At 47.9% G+C, this 26310-nt stretch overlaps 1 protein-coding gene across 1 annotated transcript in view; it reads left to right on the plus strand.

Moving 5' to 3' along the window:
* Nucleotides 1–7103: 7103 nt before the first annotated feature.
* The window catches only part of CPNE7 (copine 7), a 45054-nt gene continuing 25847 nt past the window's right edge, over nt 7104–26310 (plus strand). The window contains exons 1-2 of the mRNA XM_079988825.1: nt 7104–7418; nt 10946–11985. Of these exons, the coding sequence (XP_079844951.1) occupies nt 11812–11985 (174 nt within the window). The 5' untranslated portion in view covers nt 7104–7418; nt 10946–11811. The remainder of the gene's footprint in view (nt 7419–10945; nt 11986–26310) is intronic.

Here is a 26310-nt window from a genome sequence, read left to right on the forward strand (position 1 = left end):
GGAGCTCAAGAAAACTAAGGCAAAGAACGACCATGGAAAGGTGAGGTAGAATTCCTAGTTAATGCCAATGGGGTTTATCATTTGATTGTTTGAGGGGCTGGCTGGGGTCCAGCAATATGGGAATAACTGGATGAGACTCCAGGTTTCCTGGGATGAACATATGACCCAGACCTAACCCAGGGTCTCTAGGCTGTTGTCCCTGCCTTTCAAAGTGTGTCAGCTATGGTATACCTAGGGAGGAGAATATATATTTCAGATTCTCTCAGTTGCTCATTTTCCCAATCTCCACTATTTCACATCAGTTTGCATTCTCCCCCTCCTCCTCCTTCTTCCTCTTCTTCTTCCTCTTCTTCTTCTTTTTCTTCTTCGAATCATAGAATCATAGAGTTGGAAGAGACCACAAGGGCCATCGAGTCCAACCCCCTGCCAAGCAGGAAACACCATCAGAGCACTCCTGACATATGGTTGTCAAGCCTCTGCTTAAAGACCTCCAAAGAAGGAGACTCCACCACACCCTTCTTCTTCTTCTTCTTCTTCTTCTTCTTCTTCTTCTTCTTCTTCTTCTTTGTTTTTTAAAAAAGCTCATGAAAATTCATCAACATTTTAGTGTAAATTTCTCCATGTACACACACACACACACACACACACACACACACACACTCTCTTATCTAACACATGCATTTGCAAAGCAATCTCCACCTAATAAAATGCATTTTTGGATGCTGTTTTCGCTAATATATACATTTATATGCATCTGTTTCTCCGCTTGAGATCTGCATTGTAACATTCTGAGAAGTGTGTATTTTGAAGGATGGCTGTGTTTTGGCTTGTGTGTTCCTTCAGGAAGTCTGAATTAGTCAGAATCACTTTTACATGCAAAGTGAACCTGATTTATTTCCCCCTTTACTTCTTGTGCCTCTTCATCAGGCACCATCCTGGCTGATGGTGGCAGAGCCCAGCAGAGGGCAGTGACAACTTAGTACAAGACGCAGCAGGGAGACCCTTGGGGAGAGAGATAGAGAACAGCCCAGTGCTTACCATGTCCTCTCACACCCACCTGGCTCCATCAACTTATTGGTGCCTAGCAGGAAATCATATGGCATCCTAATTTAGTTTCATCCACGGGGATCAAATAAGCAATATTATGGCATTAGCTGGGATTTATCCCGCCGCAACCATCACCTTTGCAAGATGGATGAGTTGCTCTGAGCATGTCCAGAACATCCCTCCCTCACCTTCTGAACAACACTTGGGATTGGAGAAATTCATGGAGGATAAGCCTATCAATGGCTATGTTCCACTTCCGCAGTCAGAGGCAATAAATGCTTCTGGATGCAGGCAGCTGGAAACCTAGGGAGGGAGGAGTGATCTTGTGCCTGGGTCCCACAGGGGCATCTGACTGGCCATTGTGAGAACGGGATGCTGGCCTGACCCAGCAGACTCTCATACCCTCCAACATTTCTCTGATGAAAACAGGGATATTTAATAATAATAATAATAATAATAATACTCCACCTATCTGACTGGGTTGCCTCAGCTATGCCGGGAGGCTTCCAACACATATAAAAACATTTCAAAACATTAACCATTAAAAAAACTTCCCTATACTGGGCTGCCATCAGAGGTCTTCTAAAGGTTATATAGCTACTTCTCTCCTTGGCTTGGGGGTGGCATAACTCCATTCCTGCTAACATTTCTCTGATGAAAGTAGGGATGTCTTAAGGAAAAGTGGGACATTCCGAGAACAAATCAGAAACATGGAGGGCTTCTGTAAATCCAGGACTTTCCCTGCAAAATAGGGACACTTGGAGGGTCTGGACTCCTCTTATGTTGTTAACCGCAGTCATTCCCCACATTTCTAGAGTTAGGAAGCCTGGTTCCTTGCCAAGCAGATCTGCCCACCCACACAATTTCACAAGATTAGCACCACTCCAGCTTCACCGGCAGTGCGGCTTCCTAATTGTGGATGTCTTTGAGGGGCCTTCCTGCCCGCCTCCAGCCAACCCCTCCTGCTCTGATTTCTGTCTGTTGTCTGACTTGTTTGGCGGCCTCGCGAGAACCTTTGGAGCTCCTGCATCCAACTTGTTGTTCCTGCTGAGGATCAAAGGGCCCAGAGATAAGGTTAATCTTCAGTTCATGCACTGGAACAGGGTCCTGTTGGTTGGACCGGCTCTTTTTTCCTAGACTCTCTGTGAGATTCTAAGTGGAACAAGACCTGCAATCAGTTGCCACTTGGCCCATTACTGAGGTGCAGAGGCAAGGAATCAGGCCCTCCAGGTCTCTCTCTCTCTCTCTCTCTCTCTCTCTCTCTCTCTCTCTCCCCCTCTCTCTCCCTCCCTCAGAATGTTCCCCAAACCACACACCCTCCCCAGCCACACCCCTTCTGTCCAAGCCACACCCCTCACCATCCCCTCTTCACACCCTCCTCCTCCTCCAGTGTTTTTGCTTGGCCTTGAACTCTGACAATGCATCCTGGGCTGGATGGAGTATAGAGGAGCTGTGCAAGTATGGGTAAAAACTAGCCTCCCACATTCAAGTTACACACATTGCTCCACCTACTGCTGACATATGGTCCTCCAAGGGTTGCCCAGAAGCAAATGATCTCCTACCCTGTTAAGGAGGGTAGAACATTGACTTTCCATGTTGATGGCCTGGAATTTGTTCCCCAGCATCTGCTGGCAGAGCAAAGAAAGCCCCCTTCCTTGAAACCCTGGGGAGCCTCTGCCACTCAGTGTAGACAATGCTGGTCTAGATGGAGCAGCAGTCTGACTCAGTATATAGCAGCCCCTTATGAGAGCAGAGCATACTGTTTTGCTCTCTTTTAGACATGAGCCCTTAAGACTCTCTATAATGGAATTTCCTGCCCCTTCACAATTCCTTCCTGCACTCCAAGGAACATAGGATACTGAGTCAGCCCATTAGTCCACCCAGCTTAGTATACTCTGCACTGACTGGCAGCATTTAAAGTAGAGAATCTTAAGGTAGAGAATCTTTAAAGTAGAGAATCTTTCCCAGCCCTACCTAGAGATGCCAGGAATTGAACTGGGACCTTGTGTGTGCAAAGTAGATGTCCTTGCATCAGAGCATGTCAGCTCCAAGCTTTCTGCATGGAGGCCCACGTGGACCCCAGCATGCGGACCCCACAAAGTTGCCTCATGCTGTGTACCTTGCTGAACCAAGAGGCAGGTGTCCTAGTTCTGCCAGCAGTGAGGGGATTAGCTCCTGCTGTGGCCTCCATCAACAGGCTCATCCAGAGCATTTGCACTGCAAAATCTTTGAAATATTGGCTAATTCCATCATTCCCCCCCCATCTTTCTTGCACCCTCCTTTCCTTCCCAGAAACAGAGTGGATAAGTGTGTATGCACATAAGGATTGTGTGCACTCCCACGAACATGCAAAAGGGTTGGTGTGCGGACAGGTTTCTTGCAAGGAGACAGACTGAAAATGTGAATAGCCCCATTGCAGAGCTGTTGTTAAGACACTGCTCTTGAGTTCAATGGTAGGGCAGGTCAGCTTATGCCCCAGGGGCAGCAGTTGGATTCACATGCAACTGTTGCTTGCAGGTTGCCAGCCCTGCAGTGCTGGCTGCCATGTTGCAAAGTGATAACTCTGCACATGCACTCACCGGGCTCCCTTTGTCTGGAAGAAGTGCTGGCTTTGCAACCCTGTGCAAATGAAACAAAGGAACATGGGATGCTCCCCAGTACCAAGTCATACCATTGGTCCATCTAGCTCAGTAGTGTATATACTGACTGGAAGTGACTTTCAGGCAAGGGTCATCCTCAGCCCCACCTGGAGACGCGAGAGATTGAACCTGGGAGCTTGTGTGTGCAAAGCAGATGCTCTACCACGGAGCTACAGTCCTCCTGCTAACTTGTTGCTGTAGAACTGGCAGGCTTGGCGCACCATTCTGCCTACCTGTGTGGCCTGAAGCTCTAACCAGCTGGAGGGAGGCGGGTATCACTTCCTATGGCAGAGATACTGGTGCCAGCAAATTTTCAGCAAAATTATTCAATGCAAAAACAAACAACATCTGGTGCTATTTTCTTCAAAGCAGCTAATTGCTACAAGATTTTATGGCTTTAAAGAGGGATGGGTCTCTCAATGGCTGCTATGCATGGTGACTAGAACCTCCCTGTTCAAAGGCAGTCTACCTCTGCCCTGCTACTCTGCTTGTGTGCTTCCCAGAGGCATCTGGCTGCTCAGTTTGGGGTAAAGGATGCTGGGCTGGGTACGCCTTTGGTCCCACCCAGCAGAGATACTTTTACGTTTCGAACACATAGTGCTGGAAAGCAAGGCGCTTCCTCAGTCTGCAGCTTGGAAGAGGGCTCTGGGCAGGGACAGCCACCCCAGAAAAATTCCCAGGAAGTCTGTTGACAAAGAAAACAACTATATAGGAGCCCCCAGGCAGCAGAGATCAAAGCTGGCGCATTGCCCAGAATGATCACAGGATGGCAAATTATTTTTCACAGAGACAGGTGTGAAGCTTTTGAGGCAGGCTCCCGCCAAATTAGCAGCTGAAAATCGAAGGCGGGGAAAATCAGGAGGCGCCAAGTCTGCAAGCAGAGGTGTGATTCTGTCCCTGGCATGAAAGAAGGAGGGAAACTGAGGCAGAGACATCACTGAGACTCCAACATTGAGCAAAATGGAAAAGGCGGGAAGTTGGCCAAGGACTGCAATAGATAGTTCACCCAGCAACTGAGCTGTAGAAAGAGGGCCAGTTAGAGAGGCCGATATGATCTGAAGTTCTCCATAACCATGAGATGGATGGACAAATTCAGAAGGGACCCATTGACCCCAAATGTAGGAACAGAGTGCTTTCAGTTCTAGGGATGCAAACTCAAAAGTGCCTTTTTTATTTTATTTTATTAATATTCCCTCTTTCCTCTAAGGAGCTAAAAAAGAAGAAGGTGACAGAGAGGGGTCTCCTCCCCATTTATCTTCACAAGCAGCTTGTAAGGTAGATGAGGCAGTATTTCCCCCTGTGAGTTATAACCCCAACAGCCCTGGGAGATAAATTAGGCTGCTGGCTAGCCTGAGGTCAGCCTGTACACTTTTGCGGCCGAGTGAGGATTTGAACCCCAGCTTCTCAGGTCCTAGCCTGACACTCTAACCGTTGCACCGCACTGGCTCTGACAGATTAGCCAGCATGCCATGCATTGAGCTCTTTGTGCTTGCAGCCAGGCTGATCCACCTGGAAATGAAAGGGTGGATTTGGTGGTGGAGGAAGGTTATTGTTTCAATAGATTTTTGTTTTGTTTTGCAGTGAATGGGGTGTGAGGGGAGGGGTAGTACCTCTGGTGGGGGATAAACCATGCTCCTTCCGGGATAGTTTGTCCACCTTTGGTCCCCACTCTGCACTCAGCTCTCACCTGTGGCTCCTAGAAGCTGTCAGCATGCAACAGCAGCCACACCCTGCAAAATGGCTTTGGCTGGCCAGCTAAACCAGGTGAGGGTAGCCAATGGATCTCAAACATAGGAGCCCACCCCAAAGCTGACGGGCATTGCCTTTCAAATGGTGTTCACATGATTGATTGTGCAGGGTGGGGCTTATCTCCCCCCCCCCCATATTTTATTCTAGGGCCATGCACCCCTAGTCTCAAATCCTTGGTGAGTTTGGGACTTTCCCTGCATATGAAAACAAGCTCCAGTGGATCGAGTGGAGGAGTCCATTAGTGGGTCCAATGGTCAAGAAGAGGGAAGATGTACAGTAGAGGGAAGTGAGGGGCAGATGGGGCTCATCAATCTGGGAAGGGAGCCCTTCTAAGAGAAGAAAAACTCTGATATTTAATCTCCGCTATCTGGAGTGGAGTCCTTAAGACAGTTGGATGGCACCTTATACTGGCAACTCCTGCAGCCAAGCTGGTGTCAGATATATTGCTCTGCTTTCCTTTGGACATCAGTGAGGCAGAGAGGGGGTTCTTGTCAGCTGGGCAACCCAGGACCTCCATATACATTGCACATCGCAGGAGGTCACTTTGGTGCTGCAAACGAGACAGGTGGATACCAGCAAGATGATTTTGGAGAGAGGAGGAAGATGATGATTCTAAATGGGGTTTTTGGTTGTGAGTTCTAGGGCCAGCACGTGCCGTGTTGTTGTTGTTTAGTTGTTTAGTCGTGTCCGACTCTTCGTGACCCCATGGACCAGAGCACCCCAGACACTCCTGTCTTCCACTGCCTCCAGCAGTTTGGTCAAACTCATGCTGGTAGCTTCGAGGACACTGTCCAACCATCTTGTCCTCTGCCGTCCCCTTCTCCTTGTGCCCTCCATCTTTCCCAACATCAGGGTCTTTTCCAGGGAGTCTTCTCTTCTCATGAGGTGGCCAAAGTACTGGAGCCTCAGCTTCACAATCTGTCCTTCCAGTGAGCACTCAGGGCTAATTTCCTTAAGAATGGATGCGTTTGATCTTCTTGCAGTCCATGGGACTCTCAAGAGTCTCCTCCAGCACCATAATTCAAAAGCATCAATTCTTCGGCGATCAGCCTTCTTTATGGTCCAGCTCTCACTTCCATACATCACTACTGGGAAAACCATGGCTTTAACTATACGGACCTTTGTTGGCAAGGTGATGTCTCTGCACATGCCATGACGCTGCATCAATTCATCTGGAGGGAAAGGTTGCATGCTGTTGCGTGCTGTGGGAGGCAATGGCCCCACCGTTAAGGGCAAGGGCACAGGTGTGCTGTTGGCTCACTGAGTACAAGCAGCACAAGCAGAATTTCCCACCACCACCAGGCCAGATTTTGCAAAACGCTGAGCGTTACTGAGTTTGGGGGAGAGCGTGCATTTATTTTGCAGTAACCTGTTTGCAGGTCAGGATGGACGATAAAAATGGGAAAGAGGGGAGGCTCTGGTTTCAGGCAAAGGACCTAACCCTCCTCGGAGACAGAGACCCCTATCCTGAGCGTTCAGAGGTGACTGGTGCCCACTGGAGCTGGCAAGGCGGAAGGCGAGGAGCCCAAACAGCAAGAGGCTCCAGAACCAATGACAGGCAACTCACCCTAATTTTGCCCCATCCTCCTCCTCCTCCCCCTCCCTGCTGAGTTCTACAAGCGCAACTCTTGATATTCGAGAGTGGGAGGAAACTGGCAGACGGTGCCACCCCCTGGATTGGATGATAAGTAAGAAGGCAGGCAGGTGGGAGCTGGCTACGGGCAGTTTGGTGGGACAGCGCCCCAATCTTTCCACTGTGAGGACTTAGCAGTCCCCCCTTCCACCCGCGACTTAGAAGAGAGCCGGCGCTGAAGCAGTTAATCCCTGCGCTGTTGCTGTAGTCGAGTCTGGCTCTCGGAGCTCCGCAGGAGAGAGCAGGCGCAGGCAGGCAGAGCGCGGATCTTGGCGCTGGCAGAAGAGGCGCAGCAGCGAGCGAGCGCTGCTGGCAGGCGGACAGAGGGACGCGCGCTGTGGCTAAAGCCGGTGAGTGGGGGAGCCAAGGCGCCAGGCGGCGGGTGGGCTGCCCCGGGGTGGGCAGCGGGCCAGCGCCAAGGAGGTCAGCGCCTTTGCCGGCAACTTTGGCAGGACGAGCTCCGGACGCGGCGGGGCAGCCGACGCTGCCAGCCAGCCTCCACACTGCCGAGCTCCAGATCCGCGCAGGGAAAGGGAGGCTCTCTAGCTACTCCGGAAGGAGACACGTGAACGCTAAACGTGTGGATGCCTGAACCGAAATTCCAGAGACTTGGCGTTGAACATGAGCACGGGGCATTACACCCATGCCTGCCTTTCTCTCTTTTTTTGTACGTGAGAAGAGCCCACAAACTTTGTGCAGGTGTGTTTGTGGCAGCATGGGCGTAATCTCAGTGCCTGAGCAGTTGTGTTAGCCTGACAGAAGTGTGCATGCAGGAAATTGTTTGTGTATGTGTGCATTTGGGGTGCATGCACCAGTGAGTGTGTAAATGCACACCTGAAGGACACTCCCTGCACTACTTTTTTAGACAGCAATGTTTATGTGTCAGCAAAACTGTATTTGCACCATAATGCGTGAATGACAGAGCGTTGGTACATTGGCTTCCTGATAGGCTTAGAAGGAGCAAAAGGAAGCACACCAATGTTTGCACATCAAGGTGTTCATTCTTGGATGTGTGTGAATAAAACCTCTGAGGAAAATGACATGCAACAGCCAGGAGATGGGTGCATATGCAAGGAAACACACACTTCTGCATGAACGTGTATTTACCATTTGGGTGACAAGTAGGGTAATTCATAGCATGATTGTTGATGAATTATACATGTTAAGCAACTTTGATTTTATGCTTGTATCTCACAAAACATGCATTTCTCTTTCTGGACAATAACAAAAATAGCTAACAAGCTTATTAACTGCCCATGCATGTGGGAATGTTTACGGAAGTGTGCATCTATAATCAATGGCGTTTACACTGAGGTGTGTGCTTGTGAAGCATGCACACACATGAGTGTGCCCCCATATGTGCATGCATATGGGACTGCATGCTTCTGAGCATCTCCATGCAATGGCAAATATGGGTTGTATGTTTTGCGGGGGGGCGGGGAGAGAAACATGCATCAAAAAGTCTCTTTGCCAATCCCAGGCACTGACAAGCCTAGGCACCAGCTGTGTGCAATTAAGTAAGTCCTTGGCCACAGGAACGCCCCCAACTTCCTCCCCTTTGGGGGGACCCCCTGCTGTGCTTTCCATTTGCCATGGGGTGTGTGTGTGTGTATGTGCAGGGTCAAGAATTTGGAACTTCCCAGAGCCCAGGAATTAGTTGCCAGAGAAAGTGCTGAGCTCTGCTCCGACAGAATGGGCAGAAAGAAAAGCCACAAGGATGCCCACGTTACTCCCATGACACCCAATACTATTTTCTATATGAAGTCGCTGGTGTGCCAAACGCCACAATGACAGTCCACTGCACTGCCGGTTCTGGTTTGGGGCCTCGGCAGCAAGCTTGCAACAGGGCTTCCTGGGTTAGAGAGACTCTCCAGTTCAACCCCAAACACCAGGTGGACTCTGAAGAAAACAGGCTTCTCTTCTGTCTTCTCCAGTTTATGGGGAAAGCTTCTAAAGATGTCGCCCTGTTCATCCTGCTGCTCCACCAACCTCCAGTGAAGGGGGGAGAGAGAGGGAGGGAGAGCTCTCAATTGACATGACCCAGAGTTCCAAAATGTCTGTGAGCAATTGGATGGCGATGGCTTAGGCAGAGACACCTGACACAGCTAACTGCCAGCATGCATAGTGAAGGGTTGGAATCTAGGTGCACCACTGCAGTGATAGGTGCTCACGACTTTCTGTTCTTAATTAAAGTGTGCATACGTGACGAACAGTTTGTGCAAATATGTCGCATGGAGACGTGAGACCTTGGCTACCTGTTGCTGGGGAACAACAGAGAGTCCTGCTACATCAGACCAAAGGATTTGGTTACAGCCAAGGTCTATCAGGTCACACGAGCAAAATACAAGCTGGTGCCCATTCAACCCCACTGGATGGAAGGGATGGTTGGTGATGGTTGGTGTAACTCCCCTTATAACAGACACAGAGAAACAGATCAAATTTCCAATCGCAATTCTTAACAGATATCCAATGTTTTGTTTAGCATCTATCTTGAATTCCATCTAAATCAATCTACCACACCTTGCAACTTCCTTGAATTTAATCTACATCAAACTGGCCATTATATCCAGCATAAGAACTCTGCTGGATGGAGCCAAAGACTCATTTAGTCCAACATCCTGTTCTCACATTATCCAACCAAATACCTCTGGGAACCCACTAGCAATTCACAAGTGCAAGGAGCAATCTGGATCCAATAATCTGTTTAGAAAAATAGTGCATAATATCAATCCAATTGGTTTAGGATCTTGGTGCAGTAAAGAAAAACTATTTATTGAAAATACTCCTTGTTATTATTTACTTATTTCTTCCCTATTTTTCATTTAGGGGAAGTGACTCTGACACATTTAACTAAGGACCATATCCTAATTTGCCATTCAATAATTACCAGTGCTGAGCTACCAAAATTCTTGATGCCAGTAATAAGAAATATGTTAATTTGATATCCCAATCTGACCCTATTCCTTCCAGATACCCTAATAAAAAAGTTATAGCAAAGAGTCTTGTGGTACATTAAAGATTTGTGGTACAAATCTACTATAATATAAACTTTTGTGCTCTACAATCTACCATAAGATGATTGTGTGTTGAAGTGGACTGTAGCCCATGAAAGCTTATGTCACAATAAATTCGTGAGTCTTTAAGGTGTGATAAAACACCTGGTTGCTTTTGCTGCAAGAAACTAACATGACTATCTTTCTGGAGAGGAGTTATAGGATCTACTGAGATTCCCAAACCTGTTACTTCTTTGATTTTTTTCTCCTTTGTTTTTGTGTTCATAACTCCCGTATAAATGGACAATTCCACTAGGTAGATGGCGTAGCAGCTTTTTTGACAATTACCATAGCGGCACTCCAAAGACAAATGAGAAGATACATGTTTCAGGCCTCGGTGGAGTCATAGACCATTTGGCAAATATTTCATAATAATTGTCAGTTAAGCTAATGTTTGGTATGACTGGTCTGACATGGATCAGAGCTCCACTGCATCCTCACATTTTGAAAAGGTTGCAAGAGAGACTGCTCTTGCTGCTCAGTTGTGATGATTCAGAATGCTCACATAAATTGACTTCACTGTCTCCGACTCAATCTCAGCCCTTAATTATGATGCTTATGTGGAGCATCCAAATTCAAGTGCAGTCTACCTTTGGATACAAGTTGTTGGAGAACAACAGCTAGGAACCCCTATGCCTTCATGCCCTGTGTGCTTCCTCAAAGCATCGTGCTACCATCCCCAACCCCGTATGAAAACATGATTCTGGCCTAGATGGTCTAATCCAGCACAGCTCTTCTTACATTATTAGATATCTCCTGATTTCTGAATGTTGGGATGTGGCTTGTCAATTTACCTACCCTGCGTTTTTTTTTATATCCTTTAGGCAGCTGCTTGAGTGACCTTGTCAGCACATTTCCCATGGCAAGGTAACCCATTTTGCCAGTCTGTGAGCATCACACAAAGACCCCGGTGCTGCTGTGGATTGCGGTTTCTACTCGTGTCTAGAGATCCAGCCTGGAGTCAGATACAAGAAGACGTCAGGTTATCCTCTGGTAGATCTGCCTTGTGAAATACGTGCCCTGTCTACTGTTGTGTCAACCCAAGATCCAGAAATCCAGGGGACTGCCAGGTTATTTCTGCTCTTGGTAACTTGGAAAAAGAGCCTCGTCTCTCCCCCCCCACACTCCTGTCCTCCTCCCCAACCTGCCCTGTTATTCTCTGAAGTCCCTAATACCAGCAAAGGCCAGAAGACAGGGCCACCTCCTCCCCCAATCTCTCCAGGGAGGGCGCCAGGGCACATACGCACCCAGGCTAGATCTGTGCCAGCAACAAGGCAAGCTGAGTGGGATCTGGCATCCGGGTGAGAGGAAGAAGAAGGAAGCAGCAAAACACAACTTGTTAATTTGTAGGGAGAAGACAAACTCCTTTAATTAGCTCTGCTTGGCAGCAGCCAAGCAAACAAGAGGCAGTGCCTCCTTCAGGCTATGTTCCTCAAGCTTCTGGAATTGCATTGACCACATAGACTGCAGACAAAACTCAGCAGTCCCTTGATAAGTGGCGACACCTCAGGGCTGAAGGTGAGCCAGGCTCCTTGGCTGTGCCGTAAGCCGCCCTGCAGCCAGCCCATCATCACCGGACCCCAGATCTGGCTGTGGATGTTCCTGGGCACCCAAGCCCTTGAGCCACTCTTCTCTGCTGCCTCTGCTACCTGCAGCTGTTGCTGAGCGAGGGCCCTCCTCCCTGAGCAGGATGAACGAGTTACTGGACCCAACCTCCCAGGCCAACCTGGGCGTTGTCTCTGCCACCTGCGTCTCCAAGGTGGAGCTGCGGGTCAGCTGCAAGCACCTGCTTGACCGCGACACGCTCAACAAGTCGGATCCCTGCGTGGTGCTCCTCATGCAGTCTCAAGGGCAGTGGATGGAGGTAGGCAACAGGCTCACCGGGAACGGAAGGTCAGAGTGGGGAGGCAGGTAAGGCGGGCTGGTGAGGGATGGGAGGATGGTGTTGCTAAGCAACCAGGTTGGTTTCACCTGCTGCCCTGCAAGCATCTTCAGCAGGTGCAGAGCAGAGTGAACCAACTGCTGGTGCCGGAAGCACAAGGTGCCACTGCTGCAGGAGCCCTCCCCTTTCTCTCCCCTCTTCTTCTAGGCATTATTTGAGGTATATCGGGCCCTATGCTACAGCTCATCATCTTTTAGCTCATCTGGTTATGAAACTGACTCAGGGCACCCTCCTCCAATTTCCACCCATGTGCCACATATAGAAGTGCAAGGGTGTATTTCTGAGAAGAGTTTTTGATGGTGGTTCTGCTTTCATAGACCTACAAAAGTCCGAGTATAAGCCTTTTCTAGACGGACTGGCTTTTGTGGACCAGGGTTGAGCTAGTGGAAGGGCAGGGCTTTCAAAATAATGATTTCAACTGTTGAACTGGATCTCACTGAGCTTCTAGGAAGGAGAGGCCTGAATGGGTTTTTGAACGAACGAGTGAATGAATGGATGCAAACCTTTGCAATCCCCATTGCCTGGATGGTTTCACTTGGACAATGAGGAGAACATGGAAATTGGAAACTGGCCTGTCCCGTTGAACTATAGAGCAGAAAGATGGGTTCACTGTTTGCTTCCAAAATGGCAGATCCCAGGGTGTGGTGTTTGCCATGCAGTCGTGTTTCAGCCACCACATGGGCTTGTAATGGTTGAATTCCTGTCCACAGATGGGAACAATTGTAGGCTACTTCATAGGTGTGTGGTTTTGTGTGTGGGAGGATCAGAGGGCCACAAAGGGCTGGCTTTGGGGAAGAGGGGAGGTGGGACATAGCCCCACTTCCAATAGCCTTGCATTAATTGCCCAGGTGTCTTGGTTTTACAATGCTCAGCACAATTGATTTGGCGGAGATTCATCAGACAATTTTTATCATGTTCGAACTCTGATTGCCTGATTTACGCTCAAGAAGGACTATTTTCCCCTCTCCACACACTATAAAGTTCAACTGATTAGTAACTTAGGGCTGTCACTTGATTAAAGAAATCTTACTCAGTTAATCCTATGAGATTTAGTTAATTAATCTAGCAATTAAAACTGCATATATTTTCATGTGGGTAAAACCATATTCCTGAAGCAAAATGCAGTCGTTTTTAGAGGAAGGATGCCTCTGTTATCTTTGCAGTGTTTTTCCCTTTTTCCGTGAGAGAGTAAGAGCAGGGCCCCTTTTAAGAGGGTACCTGTCATCTGCAGTTTTTACAGTTTTGTGTGTGTGTGTCCGTGCCTGGTTAACTGGGGGACACTTTTTAGTAATTTAAATAAGAATAATAATGACGTTAACTGATTGGTTAAATATTGTAATAATAATAATAATAATAATAATAATAATAATAATAATAATAATTTATATCCTGCCCTCCCCAGCCAAAGCCGGGCTCAGAGCAGCTAACAACAGTAAAAATAGCACAGTTTACATAAAATCACAATCAATTAATTGAAATACATTCTAAAATCAATTCATTCTACAATCAATTCAGAATCAAATTAATGGCAACCATTGGGCTAGAGTTCTTTGAGGATTACAGAAGGAGGGCGTCAGACTGTGCCTTGGCCAAAGGTCTGGTGGAACAGCTCTGTCTTGCAGGCCCTGCGGAAAGATGTCAAGTCCCGCAGGGCCCTAGTCTCTTGTGACAGAGCATTCCACCAGATCGGGGCCACAGCTGAAAAAGCCCTGGCTCTGGTTGAGGCCAGCCTAACCTCCTTGTGGCCCGGGATCTCCAAGATGTTTTTATTTGAAGACTGTAAGGTCCTCCGTGGGACATACCAGGAGAGGCGGTCCTGTAGGTACAAGGGTCCTAGACTGTATAGGGCTTTAAAGGTTAAAACCAGCACCTTAAACCTGATCTTGTACTCCACCGGGAGCCAGTGCAGCTGGTATAGCACCAGGTGAATGTGATCCCGTGGTGAGGGATGTAGCTGTATAAGGGACATTTTGTCTTCCTTCATAAATGCAGCTTGGCTCACTCTGGAGCTCTGAGCTTGGCTGGCTCCAGCCTGTTTTGCGTTGGCTCTTAGCTTGCTATGGTGGACTGGACTGGATACACCTAATGTGAAAAACCTCAGGCCCAGGTCTCTCTCTCTGGTCCTGGGCACACCCCATTTCAGGCCACACCCCCTTTCTCCAGGCCACACCCATCACTGACCCTATTTTGCCCATTGATATTTTTCTCTCTCTGGTTATGGAGTGTTCCCATAAACGCTGATAATGACCCTTGTTTACCAGGATGGAGGACCGAGAAGAACGTGTGAGTGTGTAGAAACTAGCCTCTTGTACAAAAGTAAAATCTGCATTTGTTGCTCTGCCTGTGGTCCCACCCACCACTGGCATGTGGCCCTTGCTAGGTCACCCAGAAGGGAATGTGGCCCTTGGGTTGAAAAGGGTTCCTCCCCCATTGCATAGACCTATGCCACAGGTTGTGCGCTAAGGGAGTCAATTTGAGGATGGTTCTGCCTTGCTGTGGTGGTGCGTGAATGTCAAACAGCTCCAGTATGTCTTTTTACCCCTTCCTATTCTCTGGCAAGGGATGCAGGTGGCGCTGTGGGTTAAACCACAGAGCCTAGGACTTGCCGATCAGAAGGTCGGCGGTTCGAATCCCTGTGATGGGGTGAGCTCCCGTTGCTCGGTCCCTGCTCCTGCCAACCTAGCAGTTCGAAAGCACGTCAAAGTGCAAGTAGATAAATAGGTACCACTCTGGTGGGAAGGTAAACGGCGTTTCCGTGTGCTGCTCTGGTTTGCCAGAAGTGGCTTAGTCATGCTGGCCACATGACCCAGAAGCTGTCTGTGGACAAACGCCAGCTCCCTCGGCCAATAAAGCGAGATGAGCGCCGCAGCCCCAGAGTCGGTCACGACTGGACCTAATGGTCAGGGGTCCCTTTACCTTTTATATTCTCTGGGAACTCCCAGCCTAGAAGGGAACCCATTGGGAGATGCAGCGATGCAGTGGAAGGGTCTTATTGGAGATTCTGCTCTCAAGCACATCTTTGGTGAGCATTAATGCATCTCTGTCAATCTACTGAGTGCTTTGTAAGAGTTAAATACAAATGGATCCCTACTGAAAGCACTTAACTGATGCTGAAGGCAGGAGCACTTCTGGAGTAGCGTGTGCCAGGCATTCTTGCCCTTAGCTTCAACTGATGCTGGTTCCTGCTGGCTGTGAACTGTCAAACTGGGAAGAGGATACCAGGTCCCCTGCCAGCCTCAGTGGCTAATTTCTAAGATCAAGGCACTGGGGAGGCCCAAGTTTGCCCTGGACAGCATCCCTGGCCTTTGCTTCCCAATAGGAGACGACGGGCTGTGGCCACTCAGTAAGCAAAATGCATTTGCATCACAAACTCACCTTCTCATCTGCTTAATTATTTACAGGTTAAATGTGTCTGGTAATAAACCAGTGATAAAAAAGCAAACAGTTAAAAAGAGAGAGGAGATACCAATAAATGCTATTAAAATCTGGAACGTTTTCTATGCAAAACTTGAAGAATGCACATTCATAGCACTTTGATAAATGGGGATAGAAGAACCTGCATTTCTAATTAGTGGTTAGTGATGATAGTGACCTTAATTATTTCTTCAGCTGTTCACAATAATTTAAAATAATAATGATAAATAATCTTATAAATGAATAGAACTCTGTCCCCACAGAGGGGTGCATGGCCTCTATGCTATGGATTTTTAAACTGATTTAGAAACCATGCCTTTTCTCTGCTTCCTTTTCATAAAGGCTTTCTTTGCAGCGCTGTTACAAAATTATAGCTCTGCTTAGCTGTTTTTGTTAGTCTTTGTAACTGTTTTAAGCTGGCCTTTTATAATAATTGTCAGTGCTGTTGCCGTTGATTTTTTTTTAAAAAAAGATAGTATTTATTTATTTATTTATTTATTTATTTATTTATTCTGATAATGTGAGCTACCTTGGGACAGCAATGCCCCAAAATGCGGCATGTAAGTAATTTAATTAATAAATGGTGTTATGGTTGGCATCTGTCCGTCTTGGGAGACAATAAAGAAGTGTGCCTTTGGTGGTGCAGTCAAACTGCTGGAGAGTTACAGCACCTGCTGTGGCTGTAGAGACTGATACGGGAAAGACATGTTTTGTTGCAGCTGGGACCGATGAAAGCGTCTGCTTGTGCTGCTGCAGATGCACCAAGGCGTTTCTTCTGTCTGTGTTCTTCTCAGTAGTCATTCCTTTTCTGGTCACTGCCACGGCTGCACAATGTAGTGGGTAAGGTTCATTACAACTCCTAGAAGAGATGCAGCCCCTCCTTGCCCAACTGCATGAGACCTGGTGTGGGGAGCCTTGGGAAAGCTAGATGTTGCTGAACTATAAATCCCATCAGCCCCAGCAAACATGGCCAATGGCCAGGGACAATGGGAGCCATTGATCAGCAAAATCTGCAGGGCAAAAAGTTCCCCAGACCTGCATTAGATGGACAAGCTGCCTAGAATTTTGAACTTCTGCTCCCTGATCCCAGAAGTGTGGAAAGTTGGTGGAGATTATTCAGTGAGGTGAAGGCAATGCCCTCTTGATGTGCTCTGAGGCACCCTTCTCCGTTATCAAGTCACATACCTCAGGAGTAAGCCCTGACATTGAACAAGGAGATGTTCTGGGACTAAACCATGATTACTTGTGGCTTCAATTCCAGGTCAGCTCTGAGGCATTTTCCTGCCTGAGCTAAGGGCAAAGTGGTCTGTACCCCCCAGCACTCCCAAGCTGCATGCCAAGTAGATAAACCAATTGAATTGGCAGTTAAATATTATTCCAATACTACACCTGAGGGCAGCAGGCAGGCTTAAGACACCTGCAGATGATCTGCTTCCTCAGCATTTGTGCCAGCACAAAGCTTATGTGGAGGTTAGACTGTGTTCAGTCTTTACTGAAATGGCTTGCGGAGAGGTTATACAACCATAAGCATTCACCCTGGTTTGCCCTGTATGGTGTTTACACGTCTTCCTGCGGATCATTCATTCACCATCCCACACTTCTCAGTGCATTTCCCTGTCCTTTTCTTAACCACAAAAAAGCCAGTGTCTTTTCAAAAGGCGGATTTGTTTCACCGGGGCAACAGAGCACTTTAATCTGTTTTAAATGCTCAAGCCTACAGTTCCGGCATGTGCTTGAATTCCTCCTGCAAAATGCTGACAGCCTGGAAGTGGACTTAGAGTGCAGAGGGCAGGCTGCATGGCACCCACAGCTTTATCCTCCGACACCTTCCCTGAGCTGCCTGCCCTGCTCCATCAGCCGCCTGAGGCAGCTACCTCACTCTGCATAATCCTGATTAATCTGCGTAAAGGGATACATTTGCAGGATAAAAGGGTTTGATCCTGTGATTATTCTCTCTTGGAATGTCCTGGGGAATGAGGTTAGTTTGGTTTGCCCTGCTGCCGACCCCCGGGAGGGGGGCTTCTGAGGAGTCACAGCAGTCAACTGCTGGGTCACGACATCTGCAAACCACTCTCTGCTCACTTCCTCACCTGGGCCTGTTGCCAACCACTTCCTGTCTGCAATCTTCCTTTCCTTCCTTTGTGCACTTGCAAAGGAGAGGGAGAATGCCTGGCTTTCTTGTTGCTCCCGGCTCTCAGGCTGATTCCCTCTCCTCACTTCCCAGCACATGGCTCTTTTGTAACAGTTTCAGGGTTAATTGCCTGTAGCTTCAGATGCTCATTAGATGTTGGCACTGAAGGTTTTCATCCTCTGCTTGAATTGCTGAGCAGGCAGTGGCAATAGAGGCCAGGCAGGTGGGCTAGAAGAGATGGACAGCCAGTCCCTTGAAACGTCCAAGGCCCTTTTCTCCATCAGGGACTTCTGGAGTTGGAGAAGATGCTTTGGCTACCCATTCCAGAGGATGTGGGCTGATGTGCTCAGGCTGATGGACCTTCTGGCTCAGCTTGCAGAGGGAATGACAAGAGCCACCAGGCACCCCAGGGCATGAGAGCAGGTTGCTGGCAGAGGGCATAAGACAAGCCTGGCTCCTGGGTAAAGACAAAGGGGGCCCATCTAGTCTAGCATCCTGTTTTCACTGCAGGGCCAGATCTACTGTGAAATGAATGAAGCTTAAGCTTCAGAGCCCTTAATCCTGGAGGGGCCCCAGACGCTGAAAAATGTGGTGTCTAGTTAAGTCACACAACTCAAAACAACATCTTGAGGACACAAAGCTGGGAGAGGCCAAAGGGTCATTTCCAGAGGGGTAGCAGCTGTAGTAAGTCAGTTGCAATGAAGTGTCTTGTGGCACCTTGAAGAGGAATGTGTTTTTATGACTGCATAAACATTAATGGACTGCATCATCAGATGCAGGAAGTGTAGCCCTTCAGTGCCACCCTATTCATTTGGGTCTGAATGGAGACCATGCCTTCCTTTCCCACTAGAGATGTTAATTCACTGAGCATTGCCAAGTGGATTGTTTCATCGCCTGTCTCTGCTGTTGTAAAGCATCACTCTGCTCATCTCACATTCATTCTGGCTCTAATTGAATTGTCACTATGTGCACCTTTTGAATTTCATTTTCATCTGGCACCACAACTTAGAGCCTTTGCCCCCCCCTTACAAACTAAGTGCTCTCTCTCTCTCTCTCTCTCTCTCTCTCTCTCTCTCTGTCTGCAACTGAGAATTATGCTTCATGCTTCTAATGAAGTGGACCCCATAAAATCCATGATAAAATTTGCTGTTCATCTTCAAGGTGCCATAAAACCTACTGGGAGTTTCCCTCTCCCGAAGGGCATGCTTACTATATTTCCAGTGGTTAGTAAGGATCCAGGTGAGGTTTGGGACTTGAGAGCTCCTGGAATTCCTTGAACTTTCATGTCCTTTTTGCCTCTCCAAAAGGGGTTTCTTGTTTGCTACTAATTTGTGTAGTACCCTGCTCACGTTCTGCAACTTCCATGGCATCATGAACATGGAAAGGGGGAAATGTTTGGGGGATTCAACCCTATTAAAATCTATTCAATTGCTCACAGTTGCTACATCAGTCCCAAAGGATCCATTTTCAGCCGGTGTGTGGTAAAGAGTTCTGTGATACCCAAAAGCTTGCACAAGAGAAATCTTTCCAACCCTGTTCATGCTTTTGTGCATGCACTCATGTATCCATGCATGCCAGCACTGTATAAAGCTTCCTTCCTTAGGGTGTCTCATTATCATAAAAGGTTGGGGTGCCAGGTGCAGTAATAACTAGGTTAGCTCTGGGTGCTCTACTGTGCCTTGATTTGCAGTGGGAGGTTACCCTGCAAGGTTGGCCCAGCCCTGCAAGCCCAATTGACTCAAGATGGGATGGTGGGGAAGAGCCAAAGATGCTGGTGTAAATCAGTTCTGTGGGAATGTGATTTCCCCCCCATTAGGAAGTGGGCAGTAGGCTTCTTGAGAGAGGAAGGGAGCTTGCTGGATGACAAAGGAGGCCTCCTGCCAACCTTGGGAGCAAGTAGGCCAAGCCCTCATGTGTTGCACAGCGATAGCATTCTTCCCACTAATTCCCTCTTCCCTTGCAATTTGCATGATGAATGAGGGCTGTTAAAGCTTTCTGGATTGCTCAACTGCAGGGATGCACACACACAGTCCTCAGCTGTCCCTTTTCCTGTGGGATCAGACTTTACTGCAGTGATAAGCATAGTTGCTCACAGTGCACTCTTCAGTCCTCCTAGCTTGGTCCCAAGCAGATGTCATGCTATCAACAAAGAGAATTTGATCAAGGTTACCAACTGACCAGGAAAAGAATTGCCCCAGCTGCTCCTGTGCCACTAACGTTGGCTGGATCAGGTGAAGCTTTTATGGCATGGAGATCAGCGCTGTCTCCTGTTACAATCTGCACAAGAGCACATGAAGCTACCTTTTACCAAGGAAGACAACTGGTCCATCTAACCCAGTATTGTCTACACTGATGTGCAGTGGCTTTCCAGAGTTTCAGGTAGAAATCTCTCCCAGCCCTACCTAGAGATACTGGGAATTGAACCTGGGACCTCCTGTATGCAAGGCATATGTTCCGCCATTGAGCTACATTTCCTGCTCTTCAGATTAAGCTGTTTTTAAAGGCACAGGTGCCTTGGTAAAAAAAGTTGGCAACTGCTAAGCTATGGGTCCCCAGCGCAAGGTCAGGAGAGACATCAGTGGCTGATAGAAAGGAGCAGCAGGAGAAGTGTTTTGGTCAAGGGCAGAAGAATGGAAGGTTGCCAACAAGCTGGGTTTGTTTGACAGTTCTTAAAAATTAGCAAAAATCAGCTGTTCTGCCTCCACTCAATCCCTGCTTATAGCAGCCATCAACCAACATACTTGCCAACTTTTGAAAATTCAAAAGAAGGCAAATTAGCATGCAATCCTAGACATGCCTACTCAGATGTGTAAGCACCACTGAGTTCAATGAGACTTACTCCCAGGAAATTGTGTATACAGGATTACAGCCTACACACATTTTCCCAGGAGAAATCTGTCAATTTTCTCGTTTCTCCTTTTTTTCAATCCTAAATTCAGTTATTCACACTTACACATCAGTTTGCAATTTATTAATTTTTCTAAGTCACCCTGAAAATTCTGCAGCCATTGCTTTTGACTCTCAGGCATCTCTTGAAAACCCTTTTATGCCGACAGACTCTTGCAGCAGTTTAACTATTACTTTTTATTCAGTCTCTTTGATAATTATCTGTCTTTTTTTAAAATGGTGATTGCTGTTGTTAGCTTTATACCCCACCTTCTATTCAAAGAGCTCAAGGCGGAACAGTGGCTTCTCCTGAACTCCATGTTATTCTCACAACAACCTTGTGAGGTAGGTTAGACTGAGAGACTGACTGGTCCAAGCTCACCCAGTAAGCATAATGGCAGGGATTTGAACCCTGGTCTCCCAGGTCCTAGTCCAATGTTCTAACCACTCGCCACACTAGCTCTCTTTATGCTTTAGTGTTGTACAGTGCCCAGATATTTTATGATATGATATAGCGGTATAGAAATACGCCATAAATGCTGGAATGGTAACTCCAGGATTGCATGGTCTGAGAGTGCCTTGAAAATGCCACTATTTCGCAGGAAGGGGGGGCGGTTGTGATGTGCATACTGGAACTTAATGTTTGTGCCATTGAAGCGGATGAAAAGGCTCTGTTGCCCTGGTGCCACAAATCTGCTTTTAAAAAGAACTGACATCTGTGGTTTGGAAGAGCGACTGGGAAATGCATTGAAACACGGGGGATGAACAAAGAGCTAATGGCAAGACATAGAAGCACCAAACTAGGATGGATGCAGGCCAAGCTAGGATGAAGGCAGGACGAAGGCTCATTGTCATAGAACTTCCCTGCAAACAAATAAGAATGAAAGCTCAGTAAAGACCGGCTATGTTCTAAGCTCCACTCAGGCTTTGTGCAAGCAAATCAGGATGAATGCTCAGTAAAGGAGGAGGTCATCAGGAAGAACCCTAAGGACCACAGACCCACAGCAACACTGCAAGACATCCTGAGGGGAGGGCACCAGACAGCTGCTGTGAAGAATAAAACAATCCAGCCCTTCTTGAATAATATAAATCTTAAGATTTGCATTAATACAGATCACAATCCTCACGAAGCCTAATCGTGGGGTTGGGGGGGTGTATCTCTAAACAGCTCAGTTTTACAGCAGCACGGCCTACGTTATTATCTCTTTTTTAGTGTGTGTCATTATCCGTCATTTGTAAGTTCTGGGTCATGCGTCACCTTCTTACCAGACTGACAAAGTTGCTGCATGAAAGCTCTGCTACATTTTTTTTAATGTCTGAGCTACCTAGCAGCTAAGGTTTAGCAGAATCACATAAATTCTGGTCTTGCATGGATCTCGGCTTCAGCCTCTCTTTCTTCTACAAGGCTTACTTTAAATAAGCTTAGTTTTAGAATAGTTGCCAGAGGGATGCCTAGCCCAAAGCTGTGCCAAAAGTGGTGCGCGGGGGGGACGGACATAACTCAGTGGTAGAGCATTTGCTTTGCATGCAGATGATCCCCGGTTCAGTTCCTGGCATCTCCAGGTAGGGCTGCAAAGGAAACCTGAAATCCTGGAGAGCTGCTTCCAGTTAGTGCAGGCTAGGGGTGGGGAACCTTTTTTAACCCAAGGGCTCCACTCAGTCCTGGGCAATCTTCCAAGGGCCACATTCCAGCAGAAGGTGGAGCCAGAGGCAAGCAAGATTAATGACCAGAGTTCAAGGGCACATTCCATCCAGGCAAAAAGCAAAAAGGGTCTGGTGGAGGTATAAGTAGGGAGGGTGTATGACATGAGCCAAGTCCCAAGGGCCAGAGAGAGAGGCTTGGAGAGCTGCATTTGGCTCCCTGACTCACGGGTAGGCAATACTGAGCTAGCTGGACTGCTGATCTGACTCGGAGTAAGGCAGCTTCCTATGTTCCTCTGCTCAACCATTCTCTGTTTGCAGAACGAGAGAAGCCAAAGTGAGCCAAGCCACCAACACACTGCAGGGGAGCCAAACCTAGAAAAGCCTCCTAAAAGCTAGAGTTTTATTTTTATTTTTTATTTCAGTTAAACACCCTTCTCAATCCCAAATATATGACAGGCCCTGAGCAAAATGTGGCCCACCCACCTGGTCATTCCAGAAGAAATTTAATTGGCAGCAAGCAACACCTCTCATGCTTCTTTCATTTGGTCTAGCAAGCTGAGCTCTGGAAAGCGGGCTCTAATTGCCTATCACATTGTGAAAAATCCACAGTGAAGCGGAAACGGAGCCGAACAAAGGCTGAATTAAGGGAGCCGCTTTCAGAGGGAGGGAAGCCAGCCTGAAAGTTGTTTAGGAGGAGGAGGAGAGTTGTCCAGTCCTAACTTTCGTCATCCCCTTCTCTGGCAGAGGCCCAGTAAGCCAGACTCGGCCTCGATTCTGGGGAAGAGCTACTTTGAAATGTGACGATGAAGAGACAATTATAGCAGAGCCAGAGAGCATGTGATGCTTTTCATCTGAGATCGCAGCTTTGTGTTCTTTCGTATCAATAGATCCAAGGCAGCATATTCTGAAGCCTAATCTAGTAGATAATGAGCCAGCTATGCACACCCACTTCTTTGGGCAGTTGGATCCATATTGTTTGAAATGCACTGTCCATACCCTAATAAACGTGTCTGCCTTTGAGGTGCTACAGGAATCTTGGCTGGTTTCGCTGCAACAGGGCAGCACAGCTGCTGCCTCTCTGCAAAAGGTCTTGTGTCTTGTTCCCAAGGGCATCAGGCTGGCCTCTGCCAGAGAACAAAGCTCTGGGCTAAGTGGATCTTTGGCCTGGCACAGCATGGAAAACGTCCTGAAGATCACCCTGCGAAAGGGACAGGTCTGAGCGGTGCTGAGCATAGTGAAAGTCTCCTTTCCTGGAACAAGCCCGCTTGGCTGTTGCTGAGGCTAATTTATTGTCTGAAGCAGGCAGTGCAAACCCACTGTTTGCACTTAGATGGCATGGCAAAAATCAATAGTGAAATGGGCTCTTGTATTTTCGAGGGAGCCCAGCCGTCTTGGCCCATATTAGCGGCCATGGAAAATCACTTTGGCCAGCATCCCGACGGCGCGCTTTGCCCTGACGTTGATAAAGTTACCATTTTGTGCTTTGTCGTTATTTAAAAATCATTACAGAAGTACAGCAATGTAGCAGCGATTTCTGCCTTCCTCTGGGAGCGTCTGATAGCTGCTCAGGCTTCTGTGGACAAAGGGTTATTGGCAGCTGACACTGAGGCCAACTCCACAGCTTGGCACCTGTTACTTGTTGTGCAGCCAGGGCAGCCCTGAGGGCGGGAGAGGAAACAACCATTTACCTTTCCTGGTTGTTGGTTAGCGAAAGGTGGCCTTTACAGTGTAGAGCAGGGACTCTCAGTTACTCAAGCCCCAGGGGTCTGAGTAACTCACCCAGGGAGTCCGTGGCACATATCCCTCAACTTTCTTGAGACATCCTGTTTTGGGGGGCTGTGCTCTTGCATGCTCTTGTGTGGATCATATGACTTGCACAGTAGTGTAGCCTGGAAGATACACATCCCAGTTTTCTGCTGGGGCATGTTGGAGGGTAGGGGGGCACCATTCACATATCAAAAACTACCACAGAGACATCAACATTTTCAAAAGTAAGGCATCCATGGTTTAGCTTTTGAAAGACAAGGGGTCTGCAGTACTTCACTCATTGGAAACCACTGGGATAGATCACCTATCTTTGTGCAACTGAAAATGGACGGCTCACCACAGCATCTTTGCAAACATCTCTTTGTTTCCAGGCTACATGCCAGGGCAATGCCTGCCCCACTGCAGATAAACACATGCTCCAGAATCCACTAAAGGCAGAACCCAATGGGGATAATTTTCCAAAGTCTCATTTCCAGCAACTAGCACAGCCTCCTTCAAACTGGGGCCCTCCTGATGTTTTGGCCAGTTGGGCCTGGTGGGTATTGTAGTCCAAAATATCTGGGAGGACCCAAGGTTGAGGGAGGCTCAACCCGTTCAAGGAAACTCAACCTCAGCCTCATTTTTTTGTTTCTCTCAAAGCCCCCTGCTGTTCAGTGTAACTGGACAAGCAACTTTGAAGCGGCTGTCGCTTAGTGGGAAGAACTGTGCCAATCCATTAAACAGAAAATCCCAGCCAGCAGCTCCAGCTGGAGCATACATGATGGACAGGACTTGGAAGCTGCCCTGTCCACTCTGACATGTCCAGTTTGGCCACTGACTCTTGGCATTAAACCCTCAGAGGACGTCTTGAGGGATGGCGAGCGCTGCTCCAGGATGATCTTAGCCGTACGTTTGGAGGAGATTAGAGCTGACAGTTATTGCATCAAATTAATAAATCCCTGCTCATTAGGGGGGAGGTTTTTGGTGAAGTTTCCTGAGATGAAGGAGCTTTGGGGGAATCGATTGCCACGGAGCGTGCATACCTCCGGCTGGCTCATTGAAACTCAAATGAAATCAGGATTTGGGGAAGCAAATGGAAGGGCCCTCCCTGCTGCTGCGTAATCAATATGGAAAGCAGAGAGGCATTGTGCCAGGCTAATCTTGTTCCCTTCCCTGCCAGGATGAGAAAGAAAGTTCCCACTTTCAGGTGGGAAAGCAAGCAAGAGCACTTTCTTCCCTCCCCCAAAGGAAAAGGCTGCTGGTCTGAAAGGCTTTAATTCAGCTTGAGGAATTGGGAACAAAAAGAAAAAAGAAAAAAAGAAATCACTTTTGGACAAACAGCAGCAGGAGCGTCTCCTGCACAAGCTCATTGAGCGGAGTGGGAGCTGTTCCATAGGGTCCCAGCACACTTGCACTCCTCCCGTTCACCTGCCTCCTTCTCCAAGGCATGGCCAAGTCTGTCATCGGTTCCTGCCGCAACCAACTGACACCATCTCCACTGCCACACTGTGCCAGAACTGGAGAGCAGAGGCACTGAAAGTGGTGCCTGCAGAAGGAAAGCTGCAGATGGCTCGTGCAAGCCAGCCAAGGCACATTCCTGAGGAATGTCAATGCCAATCTGAACTGCTATGAAGCAGTGTCACCCTGGCACCCTCACTGGCACTCCAAGGGATGCTGTCATGTAGTTGCTGGCGCCAGCCCTGATGGAATAATGGATTCTGATGCCATCATTGTTCTTGCGTGTGTTGGGGCAGGGGCAAGGAAGGGATAGCAAGTGAAAGAAAGCTCAGGCTGCCTGGAATAGATTCATAGGAAGACACCTGATACTGAGTCAGGCCTTTGGTTTATCTAGCTCAGTATTATCTGCTACACTGACTAGCAGCAGCTCTCTACAATTTCATGAAGGAGTCTCTCCCACCCCTATGTGGAGATGCTGGGGACTGGACCTGTGACAGCCCCTGATCCACCACTGCCTAGGGGGAGTTGTTGTTTACAGAGCACTACTCGCATACTAGGAACAGAGGACCTGTGATCTACTTTAGACAAGAGAGCAAGGGGACAGCCCCTGACCAAGTAAGCAGAAGGGCTAGGGAAGGGCCCCCTTTTTATTTTGCATTCCTGATTATTTGTGCTTATAATGGTATTGGGGTGGTCTCATGAGGTTCTGCTTTCCATACTGTTTGCACCTGCAAAAGTTTTTGGACTGCTTCATTTCCAGTCAGTGCATGTCCCATAACTTTCTGCTGAAATCCGGCAACTTTCCATACCCCAAATGTTCTGGCTTATTTTTTTTGCCTCGCTTTTTGCAGCACTTTCACTCCAGATGGCCATGATGTGGTGGCATTGGGGAATTATTACAGGATAACTCATCATTCAGACAGATGTGTGGATGGGTCCAGTTTGTACCCAATGCCAGCGAACTATGG

The sequence above is a fragment of the Podarcis cretensis genome (assembly GCF_951804945.1).
Source record: "Podarcis cretensis genome assembly, chromosome: 8".
In the NCBI taxonomy this organism is placed as follows: domain Eukaryota; kingdom Metazoa; phylum Chordata; class Lepidosauria; order Squamata; family Lacertidae; genus Podarcis; species Podarcis cretensis.